Source organism: Camelus bactrianus, chromosome 27 (assembly GCF_048773025.1).
Source record: "Camelus bactrianus isolate YW-2024 breed Bactrian camel chromosome 27, ASM4877302v1, whole genome shotgun sequence".
In the NCBI taxonomy this organism is placed as follows: domain Eukaryota; kingdom Metazoa; phylum Chordata; class Mammalia; order Artiodactyla; family Camelidae; genus Camelus; species Camelus bactrianus.
The window spans coordinates 35,257,044-35,273,870 of NC_133565.1; the positions used below are offsets into that span (position 1 = coordinate 35,257,044).

Here is a 16,827-nt window from a genome sequence, read left to right on the forward strand (position 1 = left end):
CCCTTCATTCCCCGCGACTGCACAGAGCCTCTCGTCTGCGGACCCAGGTCTCCCCCAGGGGAAGGGGCAGAATTTGAGGAAGGAGGGGACTCCTGACGGGATGGAGCATAAACCCCAAACTAACGAAGTCTACCATGAAGGCTCTGAGCGCCTGAGTCCTTGGAGCTGGCGGATTTCCTGCAGCAGCAGAAACAGAGACTCATGAACGAAACCTAGATGGAGAAAAATAACTGGCATTCCGCATGTCTGAGTTGTGACACTCAACCCAAGCCCCCTTAAACAGGAGAACGAGGGACTGGACATGCTACGGCAAATGGCGCAGCGCAGACTGGAGTTCAAAGAAGCTGTTTAGAAGAATGAGGCAGGTGCCTGTGTACTGATCCAGAACGGTCTCCAAAGTCCAGTGAAATGGAAAAGAACAAGACGCTGAAGGCACTAAACATTCACGCTCCTGTTTGTGCTTAAAAAGAAAAGAGAAAACTGTACACAATAAAGGAGAATAGACGCATGTGCTGGACACATTTTTGAACTGGTAGAGATGAAGTTTCAGGCCCTGATTTCCCCGGGAAGCGGGCTCAGCAGGGCGGAGTTGAAGCGGATTCCTCTGTCATGTCTTCCTCTTTTGTACCAGCACAATAATTTTTTTCTTCTGCACAGGTTTTCAATATATGAAAGTGATACCAAGAAGCAAAGCACGGACCTGTTTCCACTGAAGGTTTCAGGCGTGTGGACGTGGGGAGGGTCGTGGGAAGCGAACGCAGAAAGCCCCGGTCAGAAGTCTCCCTGAGGACACGGCGTACACAGCACCACCCACAGAATCCAAGTCAGCAGCCTTAATACGTACATATGCAGGCTTGTCCACTGGACACAAAATACCCACTTCTAAACCAGCCCGAAAGACGGAGGGGACGGAAACAGCGGAGAAAACATTCTTCTGAAATGTCACTGTCAGTAACTGAAAAGCCATAACCTCCCAGAAAATTCCAGATTAGCAAAGGCCGTCCCGGCCTCGAGGACAGGTGGAAGCTTTGGCAGAGTCTGAACATGCTCGGCAGTGTAGCCGCGGTGAGGAACAGTGCCGGCCCTGGGACGTCCAGTCCCGTGTTTTCAGTGGCGGCAAACATGCCCGCACACATCCGCGGCCGTCCGCAGCGTCCCCACCCACCCGGTGCCCCCCCGTCAGGCTCAGGAGCCTCACGCGCTTTTGACTTCTCTCACCACCAGATCTGCTCTCCTAAACACAGCCCTTGGTCATCACCCTCTATTTCAAAAAGCCCTCATGGCTCATCTCTGCCTAGAAAAAAACGTTCAAACCTAGACGGTTTTAAGGCACGTTTAGTTTCTTTCTTTTTGTTTTATACAATTTTGAAGGGTTTCTCTCCATTTACAGTTATTACAGAATATTAGCTGCATTCCCCGTGCTGTACGTACATCCTTGAACCTGTCCTACGCCCAGCAGCGACATGATGGCCTTGGAGGGCACTGTGCTAAGTGAAGTAAGTCAGAGAAAGACAAGCACCGAACGACATCGCTTACACGTGGAACCTAAAAAAGGCACATTCGGTTTGATGCCACGTCATGTCTTTCGCCATCTGGTCTCAGTCTCTCCTCCCAGATTCGACTCCAGTCTTTCCCCTCCCCCCGTCTCCTGCCCCTACGCTTCCCAGGCATAATGGATCACTCACCAATGTCCGAACACACTGAGTCCTGTGCCTCCCAGGGCCTGCCTGGAACCCTACCCTACTCACTCACAAACGGGTGCAGCCTTCCTGGCCCAACATAAACAGCCGCTCAGCGCCCCACAGGCTCCCCCAGCCACCCGCACACCGCAAGGGGCGGTCTGCAGGCCCCTGCCCCGGCGCAGACACTGTGTCTCCGTGAGGCTGCTGGTCAAAGGCCGGCTCCCGCACGTGCCCTCTAGGTCTTCGGGGCGAGCCTGCCAGCTCCTCCCGCCCGAGTGCGGGATCCGGAGGACCAGCTGCGGCCTGCCCCGGGGCGCTCTGGGAGTGTCTGTTGAAACAAGACACGAGAGAGACCACAGCTTCGCTGCCCAGCATCTCTGACCAGTGGCTCGGTAAAGGTGACCTCCGTGGATCAATCAGGAGAGACTGAAAGGCTCTGAGCTCCAGGAAGGAAGCAATCAAGGTGGCCCCGCGCGTCTGGGTGGGGAGCTGGTAATAGTGAGTCCACAGCCACCAGCCACCTGGGGAGACCAGGCACTCAATTTCCAGGGCAGGGAGAGCAGGGGGCAGGAGCCGAGGGGCAGGAGCACATGTTCGCCCAGGGCCCGCGGGGGGGGGGGGGTCCCAGGCCGGGGGGGGGCGGGGGGCAGGAGCCCGCCCCCTGAAACTGGGAAGACAGCTGCGTTCCTAAAACTCACACTGTCCCACTATGATCACCTGCCAAACGGAGAGAGGATCGCGTGTGCTAAGTTCAAAGAGGCCGCGAGCCAACGGTTTAGGTTGAGCGCATGTGTCTTCTTAGAAGTTCAGAAGACTGAGAGCCCTGCCAGGGCTGTTCCAGCCCAATAAGCCATCTCGCATCTACGGAAGGTAAGAGGCAAGACGCTGACCGCTTAAGGAAATAAAAATTCAGACGATGAAAACAAAAGCCTTCCTGCTGCCTCCCACGCGGTACACACGGTCACACGCGTTAGCCGGTCTGACCAGACCTGCTGCCGCTCTCCAGAAAGTGCTTAAGGCCTGGGTCCAAAGACCAGCGTGAGAATCAGCTGACAGCTCTGCTCTGAGCCTTCAGGGAAGAAGGATCGCAAGGGCTTACACTTGGGGAGCGGGGGGAAGAGGCCGGAGGAAGCGGGGGGGACGGAGGGACACAGGGCGAAGGGATGAACTTCCTCTAGTGAGAGAGAAGGAAAGCCGGCTCGTCGCCATGGGTTCAGGAGGACTGGCCGCAGCCGAGAGGCCAGCAACCTAGCGAAGGGAGCAGAAAGGTGCTCTTGGAGCGACTCTGAGTTTAAAAGGCCCTCTCTGCACGGGGAAGTCAAGACTTATGAAGACCCTATCCCCAGGGACCCACCCGCTGGCCTCCCAGGAGGTGAGGTCCATAGCACTGTCCCCACCCATCACAGCTGAGCAGGTTACGCACTGCACCAGGACACCTGGGTGTTGAAATCCAGGGTGTCCTCCTAGTGGGAAGATGAACCTAGCCAGAGGAAGAGGTATCTTTTTTGGATTCGCACAAAGGCAAAAAATGAGTTAGGAGAGGGCCACCCAAGAGGCACTTCCAGTTGAGGCCGAGTTAATATTAGGTTGCTCGGAGCAAAGAGGCTGGTCCCACCCTACTTCATTCTGGGCAGGGTATCCCTGAAGTGAGGAGAGCAGGACATCCCCTGGGGTGGCAACATGGGATGCTAGAGAGATCCTGGGTAGCCCATCAAACAGGCCAGGGCAGACACTTATTATCCGTGTGACCATGGGCCGGCCGTCGGTCACACTACATCTCCTGTCTCCAGTGGCAAAACAGGGTAAGGATGCCCACCTCATCGATGGCTGTCGTCAGGGGTGAATGAGATAACAGAGGTGAACGGCCCAGTACAGGGCTTGGCCCTTGTGGATGCTCTGTAAATGGTGGTGACCATGACGGCTGCACTGTCCCCAAGGTGAAGGACACAGAGCATGCAACCATGGCCTGCGAGGGTCACTGCAGAGGCAGACAGCCAAGTGTGGGCTGACAGCAACAGCGCTGGCTTTGCATGGAAGAAAAGAAATGCATTCACTTCTCCAGCGTCAGTGGGAGGAGCCCTCTTGGAAATCAAACCTGTTGCTGGTGTGTGTTGTGACTGGAACCCGAGGGGCCCTGCCAGCCTCAGGGGAAACCACATGAGATTACCTGCAGGGCACAGTGCCTGGCCAGGCAGGTGCTAAGCAAAGGTGAGCTCCTAACCCCTCTCCCTGGAGACTCTCAGACAGTGCCCTCTGCCCCCGAGGCTGGCCCCCGGCAGGTTGAAGCAAGCTGAGGAATTCTTTTCTGCAAGTTCTGCTGAATTAATTCATTAATGCAACAGTAATAACAATTATGATGCAGCTGACATCCCTCGAGCATCTTGTCTGTGAAAGGCCCACGGAGGAAGCAACGGCATCTCTCCCGAGTTGCGCCTGTCTCCCCAGTCTGCACGTTTACACACACCCCTTACCGCGTGCCCACTGACCATGTGTTGCTTCATTTTACTTTAATATAAGTATGAACTATTCCAAGTACAACAGTCAGGTATGAAAATGATGCGTAGCTTTCTTCCTCGCATCAGAGGGGATTTCAGCGCAAGCCGGTCACCCTCAGCTAGCTGAAGGAAAGGAGGGTTTTTCCTAGATTTTACTCCACCCCCAAAACAGTCAGCATCATGTACTTAAATAAATTCCGTGTTCAGACAGCAGCAATTTGTTGAACACCTGCCAGATATTTTATGTGTGTTAACCCACTTAGCCACCACTGCGAACAGTGAAGTGCGTCATTACCCCTATTTCATACACCAGGAAACGGGGTCTGGAAGATCTTAAGCAACCTGCCCCCGCCAGAAGGTCTGTGTGAACGGACATCACTGCAATATTAACAAACGCCGCTGAATGAACGGGGGGTAAGCTCTTAAGGAGCTTACACAGCTGTCCTGTGGCACAGCTTATAAACACCAAGCGCCGTTCACACGGGATCACCGGGGTGGACTGCCGGCGTGAGACTTTAACTGGAAAACAGGGTGGGGGAAATGAGTGTTTCCCTCCAAATCCAGAAAGAAAGTATTTTCAGCACTAGCCCACAGGTTCTAACCACGGAGGAAAAGGGAAGTGTCGGCGGCTGCTGGGGCCACGTGGCCCAGAAACTCAGTGTTTCTGTAGGAAAAGATTCATGAAGGAATAAAGACAGTAAGTCCTGCCTGGAAGTCAAACCTCAAGGAGGAAAAGGGGCTCTGGGGCGGGGCCCGATCCCCACCCGGGCCTGCCCTAGGGGGCCTCAGGCCGGGAAGGGGGCCGGCGGGAGGGAGAATGGCACAGAGGCCAAGGGCAGAGGCCCGGAGGCGAGCTCGGCCCTAACCCCTGTTCTCAGCCTCCTAGGCCTGGGCCCCGAGGCTCGACGCTTCATCTGCAGGCACAGAGGCCTTCTCGTATTAAAACAAAGGGATGACGTGGGTTACTTCACGCACCGCAGTCCTTAGAGTTTCCACCCAGAGCCGTCTCCACATGTCCTAGTTTCCTCGGGCTGCTGTACAAACTGCCACAAACTTGGTGGCTTAAAACAACAGAAACTCATTCTCTCACAGCTCTGGAGACCAGAAGCTCGAAGTTAGTATCCACGGGCTGACATCACGCTGCTGGCAGGGCGGCTCAGGGGACCCTGGGAGGAGCTGCTTCCCGGTCTCTCCGGCTGCGGGCGCGGCCGGCACCCCTCGCCTTGGGCCCCGTCACGCCAGTCCTTGGGGACCGCACCGCCAGCTCTCTCTCAGTTCTGTCCTCCTGCCACCTTCTCCTCTGTGTGTCTGGCTGTCAAATCTCTCTCTGCCTGTCTCTCATAAGGACACTCGTGGTTGCATTTAGGGGCCACCCATGCGAGGCAGGGTGATCGCCCCATCTCAAGAGCCTTCATTACCTCTGCAGATCTTTTTTTTCCAAGTAAGTTAGCGTTTTCAGGCCCCCGGGATTCGGGCTTGCTGTCTCTGGAGGGGAAGGTGTTGCTCAGCCAGTGACACACAGTCAACCCACAATAACCAGCCACTGTGGTTGCTCTCGTGCTGTTAAGAGAGATGAGCCGAAAGGCCCACATGCCCAGGAAAGGGCCTTTGAATGGATAAGAAAGTAAGGACTCAAAAAGCCCTCGAGGGGCCGTTTGTATTTTGCCATGGAAACCAAGAACGAAGCCATAGTCTTTGCACCCCAAACCCTCCCATGTGCAGGTAAAGTACCTGGACCCACATTACAGGCTCGGAGTAGGGAGAGTGGGGAACGCTGGGGTCAGGCGACCCTGCGTTCAGATCCACTCTGCCCCTCACAGAAGCAGGACACTGGGGATTTTTCTACCTCGGTCTCCCCAACTGTAAAATGCAGCTCAAATCCGCTCGTGAATGATGTGCCACATAGTAGGTGCTATCAAACGGATGTGCCACACAGTAGGTGCTGTAGGACGGGCGTCCTTGCTACAACTCAATCAGCAATGTGTGCAGAAGGACGAATAAAGGAAATGACAGTCACCCACACACACGGAATGCGTCCCTCCCTCCCGTCCTCACAAGAAGGCATCTCAGGCTGCCACCGGGCACACATCCGAGGAGAAGCCCTCGGGCCCCAGCAGCAAGGCGGAGGCCCCTCCTGAGGCACACACCTTGCAGTCAGGCTCCTTCCAGGCTCCCTTCTTCTGGGCGCCGGCGTCATGAGCGACCTGGAGGAGGCTCAACGCAGCATTCTTAACGGCAAATGGGATCGTTGCTCTGATAACTAATGAAATGCTTCTGACACTCAATGAAATGCCACAGGAAGGAACAGGGGCTCTTTGGAGCCTTGTCTGAGAGCAGAGTCACTCAAGCTTAAAATCTGGCTCCAATCTTTCCTAACCTGCAGGCAGACGTGCACATCCCAACGGGCCCGGCTCCACTGCAATCTCTCTCTCCGAGAAGGGCTAAAGTTTCAGACTTAGAAACCAAGGCATACGGAAACACCACTCATCTGGTTAGCATCAACAGGTAACTTCGTGTCAAACAATTCAGGGACTAAGTGGAAATCCTGCTTCAAAAGAAGGTAAAGAAACAAAAACTTTCCTTGCAGGAGAAAAACCCCAAACACCCAGCACGCGGGGTGTGCCTTTCAGCCGGCTCCCCCCGCGCACGGCCCAGGAGCACCAGGAGCTTCTCCGAGGAGGAGCACAGGCAAGGCCAGGGGGCTCCCTTCTCCTTGCCGGCCGGCTTCTGCCCCGCTGTATGTAACAAGACTCCCTAGGTGTCGACGGAGGGTCAGGAAAACGTCACGTGCCTTTGTGAAGTTTAATTAACGGCAAGTTTTCCTGTCCAGCGTCATGAAGGGGCCCACTCGGCTCCAGGGGCCCACGGGACAGAAATAACATATCGCCCCGGAGTTACTAATGATGAAATGCAAATGGTCTCCAAGAAAGTGGGCAGGAAAGGAGGAGCTGAAAAAACAAATGATTCCTACCCGCAGTCAGAGACAGTCCCCGGGGAGGTGGGAAAGGGTGGGACAGCCTGCGATCTCGGCCTGGCCCTGACTGTCCTGTCTCAGAACGAATGGACCTTTCAACCAAAACGCTCACACGCACACACGCCTGTACGTGCACGTACGAGGAATCAGACAAAGAGGCACGAGGCTCTAAAACCCAAGGATGATCCGGCCAATGACAATCAAGTCATCAGGCCAGGCTGGATCTGAACAGTCTCTCTTATTTCTGAAGCACTTTTACGGCTGTTACCTCATCCCACCCTCTCAACAGGCCTGTGTGGCAGACAGAGGACAAATCATTGTCCAGATCTTATAGACTGATTAAGTGATTCCCAAAGGCCATCCAGTGAGCAAACGATGGCGCTGAGACAGGAAGTGAGGTCTAAGGACTCCCAGCCCAGGGCTTCTCCGAGGTAAGAAATGCGAATGCTTCCAAGAGCAAAGGGCGGAGGCCCAGAGGGAGACCAAGAAGAGGAGGTCAGACGTGTGGACGGCACTTGGAGGGCAGTGGATGCATCCAGGAAGAAGAAAACCCATCTCGCTCCAAAGCACGTTGGGAAAAAGCGGAGCTGGGAGCCATGTCCCCAGCCATGACTCCCCGTCACTCTGCGGACAGAAGGCTGCTGGGGGTGCTGGCGCAGCCTCAGACCTCAGCAACACAGCAGCGTCCGGCTGGAGACCTCACTGAATGGGTAATAAACGGGTAAAACCCCTTTATTGTACAAACACGAAGTAACGAAGGCTCAGAGAAATGAGGTGACTTTCCAAGATCAAAGCGCTGGCGAGAGCCGGGGACTGGCCCCGGGACTCTGGGCTGGAACACAGAGCCCTTCATCCTCTGCCAGCTGCCTCGGGCATCTATTATCTTTAACTTCATCGTCACTGTCCCTGATGAACACCGTATGTCCAAAAAGAGCACATGGTGGGGGGGGGGGGGTGAATGATTCGTCCTCTTCATTTTCCGGGGAAAGCATGCTGCTGAACGTCCTGCAGACACGGCTGGGGAGTGGCTGGTGGTCTGGCCAGCACAGAAACTGCCCCACAACCAGGGTATGCTCAAGACCCCCAAATGCACGTACACTGCAGGAGGCTGGATAGCGCCCCTCCCCCCGACTCTAAGATGCCCACACCCTAATCCCCAGAACGCCACTTTGTGTGGCCCACAGCTTTTGAAAGGGTTACCTGAGTGCATGCAAAGTAACCACAAGGGTCCTCATACAGAGGGGACGGGTGGATGAGCGTCAGAGAAGGAGCCGAGATGACAGAAGCAAGAGGGTGGACGGACGGGAGGAGAGGGCCTCGAGCCGAGGGAGGCAGCCCGACGCCCGCAGCCGGAAAAGGGAAGGAAACAAACCCTCCCCCGGAGCCCCCGGAGGGAACGTGGCCCTGCTGACACCTTGACTTCAGACTTCTGATTTCCAGACCGTAAGAGAATACATTTGTGCTGTTTTAAGCCACTAAATTTGCGGTCAATGTTACAGCGTCAACAGGAAACTAACACACCTATTGCAAAACCAAGGGACCAAAGGACAGAGCTCCGGGACAGGACACCCTGACTGTGAGCTTTAGGGCGGCAGAGTCATGCATTTGCAAACTCACAAGGGCATTAAGAAGAGATTTGGACCAACTATACACTGGAGGCATCATCTTGCCTTGCTTTCAAATGGAAAGATCTGGTCGTCCATGATTACGAGGACTGTCTCTCTCAAAGAAACTCTGTTTCAGTCCCCTTAGGACTGCTTCACCATCACTCCTTGGAAAGGGGCCTGTGGACTTTCCCGGTCTCGCCCGGACACTCCCTCCCCTACCACCCGGGCTCTGGCCTCATCAGACTGTTTGGAACTTCCCGAATGTGACGGGCTCGCCGTACCGCCCGGTCTCAGCCCTCGCAGCTTGCTTTTGGAGGAATGCCCTCCTCGCTCTCAGCCTCTGCTGAAACCCTTCCTCTCCCGAGCTCAGCTCGGTCATCACCACCACTGCGAAGCCTCCCCTGGCTCCCCGGTCCTCCCTCTGCCCCTCCTCTCCTCCCCACACCCTGAGTGTGCCCTGGAGGGAGCCCTGAGCACTGGGTCTTGGACATGTCGGTTCGTTTGTCTCCCCACCCCACCCCCAGCATGCACCCCTTGAGGACAAGGACACTTTCTGGTTCCTCTTGTGTCACTGAACCACTGCCCTCTCCCTCCATACCAAGTGCTTCCCAGCTCTTCCCTCACTTGGCAAGGAAGTGCCTCCACCACCAAGTCACCCTGATTCCCCGAGAGTCAGCCCCAGCCCCGCGCTCCCACAGCCCCTGCCCACCCTGCAGGTAGGACGTGCCCCACACCACCTGCTGGCGGTCACCCCTGGGTGTCTCCTCCGCAGGTGTGGGGTCCTGGGAAACCACACCTCCTGCATCTGTCTGCCCTTTTACATTTAGCACAGGGGCTAGTTCACAGCAGACACACGAGGAATGATGAGAATGAAACACAGAAAGGTTAACGCCCAGGTCACCTCTGTGAATCAAGCCCTGTGGCCCAGAGGCAGCCTTTGAAAGCAAGCACCTTTACGAGAAGGCTGGGCGTGGCCAGCAGCCGACCGTCACGGGCTCGTGGCTCCCCCGGATTCCCACATAGACTTTGGAGTTCGTGGTGCAGATGGTTTCAGCGTTACCGATACATAAGTTACTGGACCAAAAACTTGGGGGTAAATGTTAGAGAAAATTTTGTTTTTCATCTCAGAGAAATATTTGTTTACTGTACTAGGCTTAATCAATGAGCGGTACCTTTGACTTTGAGAAAGGCTCTCTAGAAGGGCAAGGCTGAGCGGCATGGGAAACAGGTGGGTGCACACTCTGATTCTCCTGCCTTCCTTCCACGGGACCCTGAATTTGACATCTTCTCTTTGACCCTCGGGTTTCTCATCCATAACCGGAAAAACACAAGTCCTCCACGCAAACCCACGGGGAAGACCTGAGAAAACGCCGCGTGTACACGCCTGCCAGCATGCCCGGCGTGCGGAAGGCACGCCGACGCCTCCACGCGGGCTTCTGAGGGGCCCCGCGCTGTGCCGAGCCCTTTGCGTGACGGGTCCGGTTCCCAGCACCCAGCAAAGCGGCGCGCCACCCCCCTCAGCGGGGGAGGTCAAGCAGCATCTGCAGGACACGCGGCCAGGCAGCGGCGGGGCTGGGCAGAGACGCGGGCCCCCCGGCGCCAGAGCCGGGCTCTTCGCCCTCGTGCGTCTGCAGCCTCTCAGGCTGGGTTCTCTCCCGCTGCGCCCGACATCGGAAGTTCTGGTTAAAAAGCTGACTCCAAATAAAGACCAATATTTCAAAGAAAAAAACCAAAAAACCCAATAATTGAAAACTGACCGCAAACCGCTCTCGAGCTGTGGGCCTGCACAGCCCGGGCGTCGGGATCGCTGAGCTAGCCAGAATCCTCCCAGCAGGAAACGCGGCTCGACTTCTCTGGGGGCTCTGGGAAGCCCCCCTCCGCAACCTCTTTCTGATTCCCGGAGGGTATGACGCTCTCCGTCCGCCCAGGGGAGACAGTGGCCATGATTTCACAGCCGTGACGTTCCTGCCCCAGGCTCCTACCACTGTCTCCAGTAGGTGACAGTTCTCAACTTGCCACGCCTGTGGGGGGAGGCGCTCCCTATCTAAAAACAAATCTCTGAATTAAAGCACCCAGCATCCCATCCCCAGATTCCAGCTGCTTCGTGCACGTAATGATCAGGAGAACTGGCTCAGGCAGGCGAGCGTAAGGAAGCCCACTGGGGAGGAACGCCTGCCTGTTCGCGGGCTGCTTGGCAACCAGAGCATGACGAAGGTCGTGAAGTGGCTCTCCGAGTGCGGCGGGCGCTGCCCTCATATCCTGTCTCTGTGGAAGCCGAGGGAAACTGGCCAGCAGGTATTTACAGCAGGTTCTGTAGGCGTGTGTACCTGGACTCTGGGCAGCAGGGCCTCTCTTTGGAAGCCATTGTTGCTAGACACTTCGGGAATGGGAAATCCATCTGGTTTCAGTGTCATAAAAGGGAAGGTCTGCCATAACAGGGGCCCCTTTGGGCTCCCTCCAGTCTGCAGGTACCCAGTTCCAGAAACTGAGGGGGAAGGCTCTCCTACTGAGGACAGTCTTAATTTCACAGGTGTGAGCTGCTGCACGGCTGCCCGACTCACCTGCATACCTCCTCCCCCTTTAGCCGTCCCAGGGACACAGCCTTGGGCATGGAGAGAGGGGGGGCTTGGTAGAATGCATTATGGAACCTGCTGGCCAAGATCTGCAGGCTGAAGTCTCCCGGCCCAAGCCTCCCCAGGCCACTATGGCTGTGAAGAAATCCCAGGGGAGGCCACCTTTGTGGAAGCCTTTCCCGAGCAGGCGACCCCGAACCTGGAAAATCCTGCTGGACAATACTGATTCTCAAATTATTTCCCACAAAACCTTGAGGTTCCAAAGAGATACTTCCAGATCAGAGGTTCCTGTCCTTGGCTGGACTGGAATTACATTAATGTCCGAGTACAGCCTTTGGAGATCCAGATGTTGGTTTGGGATGTGACCAGGATGTCAAGACTTCTAAAAGATGGGCAAAGGATTCTGATGGTCAACCGAGGCTGAAAACCACCGCTGCACTGGGACCCAGACCCCGGGTTTCTACAGTGATGTCTCTGAGGCTTCAACCAGAGCAGCTCAGCTCTATCTGTGTGACAGACTGAGCCACCACCTAAGACTGATTTTGCACAAAGGATTCTTATGCTTCAAAAAACAGTAAGGTTGGAAACAGCTGCTCTGGCCTGTCAGTAAAAGCCCGGAGGGTCCCTAACCTGGTTTTTATACCTTTGTGTCTGTCCAGGGCCTTACAACGGCAGGTGCTTGATAAATACTTGTTAGAAGGTTGAATCATTTTGTGTTATCTGTTATCTGGCTCCAATTAGGTTTTCGGTTGCGTAGCATAGCAACCTCACAGTTTCTTAAACATCTAAGCCCTGAAGCCTTCGCCTCAAACCTCAAACCTGAAACAGAGAGCAAGGCAGCCAGCCATCCGGAGAACACACTGACATTTCTTCGGGGGTCACATGTCCTGTGCAAGTTCCTAATGACTAGTAACATAAGCAAATGTGATTTTCGTCAGCCAGGAAGAGCTGCACGTTTGTCGGCAGCGCGGGCCTCCCAGACTAACATTTGGATTGTCTCATCTGAAACTGTCATATTACAAGAGCAGGATAGAAACTTGCAGGAACTTCGTAGTAAACAGTAACTGGCCCCTTGTCAATAAGTTAGAAGAAGAAGAAGAAAAAAAATCCCTGCTGCCAAAACGCACGGGCTGGAATGCCTGCAGCCCAGGCCAGCGGCCAGCGCAAGCCTGCTCCCCGCGCAGCCTTCCTCGGGTCTCAACCACAGAGGCCAGAAGAGAGGTCACCAGTCCTCCAGGGATCTGGGAGTCAGCAGCACCTTCAAACCCCGGCTCTTCCAAGTCATTCATCCTTAGAGCCTTTGATCCCTCGTGTGTTAACATCTACTTCATCGGTCCCAGAGCCAGGACTGCCTGGGTTCCTAACGCTTGGCAGACTAGCTGTGTGGCCTTGGGCAAGTTACTCTCCTTCTCTGGGCTCCATTTCTTCCCCTCTAAAAAGGGGGTTGATATTAGCATCTATCTCATAGGGTTGTCAGTACAAAGAGACAAGAACAGTGCCTGGCACGGAGTAGGTATTCGACAATCTTTAGCTGTCATAAATCTGCAGTTCTGAAGCCAAGAATTTTGAAAACCAAGTTTTCTTTCCTTTTCTTTTGAATTTTTTTTTTTTTTCTGTTTGGTGGTAAAACTCACTGGGCGGCCAACCTCACCTTAATGGACATGAGGCTTCTTAACGGTCTTTTAATTTCTTTTTCATCCTATCTGATGTGAACATTCGTATGTTTCACTGCCAAAATAAACATGTTTGATGATGGAATGTGGCCCCATAGCACATAACCTGTGAAACAGACCCTCAGTTACCTTTCTAAAACCCAAACAGCTCTGAAGGCTAAGATGCACTGGCCGTGAGCGTTGCAGATAAGGGACTGGGCAGCCACGTTATTACGGGGTGGTGGTCGGGATCAAAGGAGACAAGGTCATATCCGCACCTTCACCTGCAGCAGCCCCTCAGTCCCCAAGCGACACTGAAGGGCCCTCGGCTTTCTACGCAGGAAGAGGGGGAAAAAAGGAAGCGTCCTCTCCCAGCTGCTGTCTCCTTTACTCTCCCACTGACAGGCCGCGCCAGGCCTCGGCATTCTCCCTTCTTCACCTCGCCCTGCCATCAACCCGGATTCGGTGAATCATTCAGAATCCAGCTGGAGCACCTTCTCTGTGAAACGGTTGTCCCTCTCCAAGCTCCTACTGACCAGGTCCAGAGTGTGAGGCTGATGGGGGCGGACGGGCGGCACCTCCTCTCCCCCTGCAGCTCCGGGCTGGGCCTTCTCACGCGGCTCCAGCCGTAAGGGGAGAGGGTGGCCACTGACGCCAACGTCTAAGCTGCGAGCAGCAGGAGGGGCAAGGCAGCCCACCTGCTAGTCGCACCTTTCCTGGGATGGGCGTCACCTTGGCTCAGTGACTAAATTGCACGCGTCCTGAGCATGAGAGCCTCGCTCACTCTCTCTGTTCTTCCTGTAAATGTCTGTCTGTTGTTAGTGTCACCGCTTTCGCATTGATATTCTCTCCGAATTGATCGTGGACCCAGAGCGCCCAGCAAATGCTGCTGAATGGGTGCTGGGTGACCTGTCAATGCTGGTTCAGTGATTCACTGACAAGTGGGGGAGGGAGGGTGTAGCTCCGCGGTGGGGATGCATGTCTAGCATGCGTGAGGTCTGGGTTCGATACCCAGTACCTCCATTAAGTAAAATAATAATAATTAATAAGCAGATAAACCTGATTACCCCTCCCCGCAAAGCAGAGCGCACTGACAAGCTCTTCCGTCCTCTGAGCCCTACCTCCCCAGGGGCGCACGCTGTCGCCTTTCAGGGCTGCACTGCTCTTCCGGCGCCCTATGCCGTTTCTGGAGTTTGTATTTTATTGACCCTAAAAAAAGTCTAGGCCCTTAATTAGCCATATCCTCAAAGTTGTGTGTTCACTCAAAATACTTTGGAGAAAGTTTCTGGAAAAGTTCATAGAATCCTGGAAGCTACAGCCTAGGAAGGGGCAAGTCAGACTCGAGACGCTGGACCCGTCAGAGGGTTCCAAACTCCCAGCCGCTCCTGGAGTAAAAGGCCCCTCGTTTTGTGTCCTCAGCTCCCATGCACAGAGCCCGCGGGCCGCAGGAACCCCCCTTTCCCCCTGCTCTAGGGGCACTAGGGCGGAGGCCTCCCGGCTCCAGGTCCCTCTCTCTTTCACCCCCGCCGCAGGGCTCCCCTAAGGTTGGGGCCTAAGGGCCTCTGAGACGCAGCTTCACTTCGGAGGCTATTCAGAACCACAGAGGGGGTGGGAGTGGCCTCGACGCTTTCAGAGGCTGCAAAATAAATCAAAGGATGAAAGGAGCTCCGTGGAGCCAAGAATTCCTCCCCACCTGGCTGAAGCAAGGCAGTGATACTGCGTGACCTGGGACGCAGAGCAGCGCGGCGCGGCCGGGCGGGGGCGGGGACGGGGACAGGGACAGTGGCGGGCGGGCGAGTACCTTCTGTCCGCGGTGGGCTCGCGGGCCCGGGCCTGCGGGTGCCGGCTGCCCCGCGGCGCCGGGCCCTGGCGGCCGGCGTCGAGGCCGGCGGGGGCGCGGGGCTCCTCGCGGCTCCGGTGCAGCGGCACCGACGTGCGCACGGCCGACACCACGTGGCCCGCGAAGGCGCGCGCGGCGGCCGGGGGCCGCGGAGCCGCGCGCGCGCGGTGCGCGCCGGGCAGGCAGGGCCGCGTCTGCTCCATCACGCCGCCGCTGCAGCTGCGCGAGCAGGCGGACCAGGGGCCCCAGGCGCCCCACACGCCCGGGGCGCCGCCGCCGCCATCCTCGGGGGCGCCCTCGGCCGCCGCCATCCGCTGCGGCACCTGTGGAGACAGAGGCCGGTTAGGGGACCGCACACCGCTCCCGCTGCACCCGCAGAGGCTCTGGATATAACCCGGGAGGCCTGGCCATCGGGCACGAGTTGGCACGGGGTCTGTGTTAAGATCTGAGAGACAAAATGAATCCAGCCTGGGTTGTATTCGTCTTTACACAGACACGGCCATTACATAGAACTTTATATATGTATATATATGCGTGGGGCTCTTGGAAGTCGCATGTGGTCCAGGCTTGGGGCATGCCTGGGAGACTGTGCGCCCTCACCTCTTACTCAGGTTTACCCTCAGGAGTCCCCCTTGGCCTCCGATGGGTCCCGGGATCCAGGCTAGAGGGACAGGGCTTCCCTGAAGCTGCAGAGGTGGCCACGACCAGCGTCTCCATGCGGTAAAGGCAGTGGATACCGGGGCTGAGAGGCCCCGCTCCAGAACCAGGTGCCCAGAGTCACATCCCGGCCACCACCTCTACCAGTGTGCCTGGGAAATTTCTGAACCTCTGTGTGTTCTAAAGAGGGATGGTCCCTCGCTGCCTCTCAGGGCTGTAGGAGATTTGTCAGGTCATCCACTTGCACAGCAGGAGCTGGCAGTGAACACATAGGTGTCAGCGACCATAATGATCAACTCTCCTATTTCCGCGGTGAGTCAGGAGAGGTGAAGATGTCAGAAGGCGTTCAAGTTCTTCGCAGAGGGTGACTCTACACTCCTGTTCGTTTGCTGGTCACTCTGCAGAGATCTAGCGTGCCGAGCAAGGCGCTAAGCCTGGGCCCACCGCGTTCCGTCGTGATGCAGGCACGCTCTGAGCGCCGGCTGCACACCAGTGTGGAGCTAGGCCCCGAGGACAAGGAGAAAAGCACCCCGGGTCACGCGAGTGGCCAGGACCCAGCGGCAGAAGAGCTCCACGCAGCGAGTGCAAGACTGGGGGAGGCTCCGGGCACTGGGTGCCTGGTGCGGAGGTGAGGGGCTGAGAAGGCCTTGGAGGAGGCACCCCACTTGGTGCCAGATACACCTGTAATTTCTGGTCCTCCAGCAGCCCTGGCTCCTACCACTCTCCCCTTTCAGAGATGAGGTTTCCCACCTGAGGTTCAGAGAGTGTGACCTGCCCAGGTCAAGTGGCCGCCGTTGGGTTTGGACTGGCGTCTCCCCAGCCCCCAGTGCCCGCAGCTCCGGCACACCACGCTCTCTCCCCAGCAGACAGTCGCTCTTGCGTTTCTGGGCCCTTCTCCTGGAATGTCCTTCTTACCCTTGGGATGCCGAGCAACACTGACTTTGCTTAAAATGTGGGGTTTTCAGTGAACCTTGGGCATAAATGCCTCCAGACTACCTTGGCTTTTTTTTTTTTTTTTTTTTAAGATGTTGGTTTTCAGCAGCATTGTTTGGTCCGAGCCTGAAGACCTTTCACGGTTACACCCCTCTGTCCCCACGATACCCCTGAGCAGTGGGAAGGTACAGGGACTTTCTCCTTTGTGTGGAACAAATCAGAATAGGCTGAACCCCTTCACACCCCATGGGAACGAGACATGGAGCTAAGATTACCCCAGAGGGGGCCTAGGACTCAGAGGATGAAGAACCCCACCGAAGTGCCCAAGGTAAGTGCTCAGGAAGTGGGAGCCGCTGCTGCCGCTGGCACTGGAGTCCCTAACGCCCTGCAGGGCTCCACTCTGAGGCAGAGTCC

General features: G+C 56.1%; 1 protein-coding gene across 1 annotated transcript in view; it reads right to left on the reverse strand.

The window, feature by feature from the left end:
• THSD4 (thrombospondin type 1 domain containing 4) overlaps nucleotides 1-16,827 on the reverse strand; it is a 485,629-nt gene that overhangs the window by 393,152 nt on the left and 75,650 nt on the right. The window contains exon 4 of the mRNA XM_074353946.1: nucleotides 14,785-15,146. Coding sequence (XP_074210047.1) covers nucleotides 14,785-15,146 — 362 coding nt within the window. The remainder of the gene's footprint in view (nucleotides 1-14,784; nucleotides 15,147-16,827) is intronic.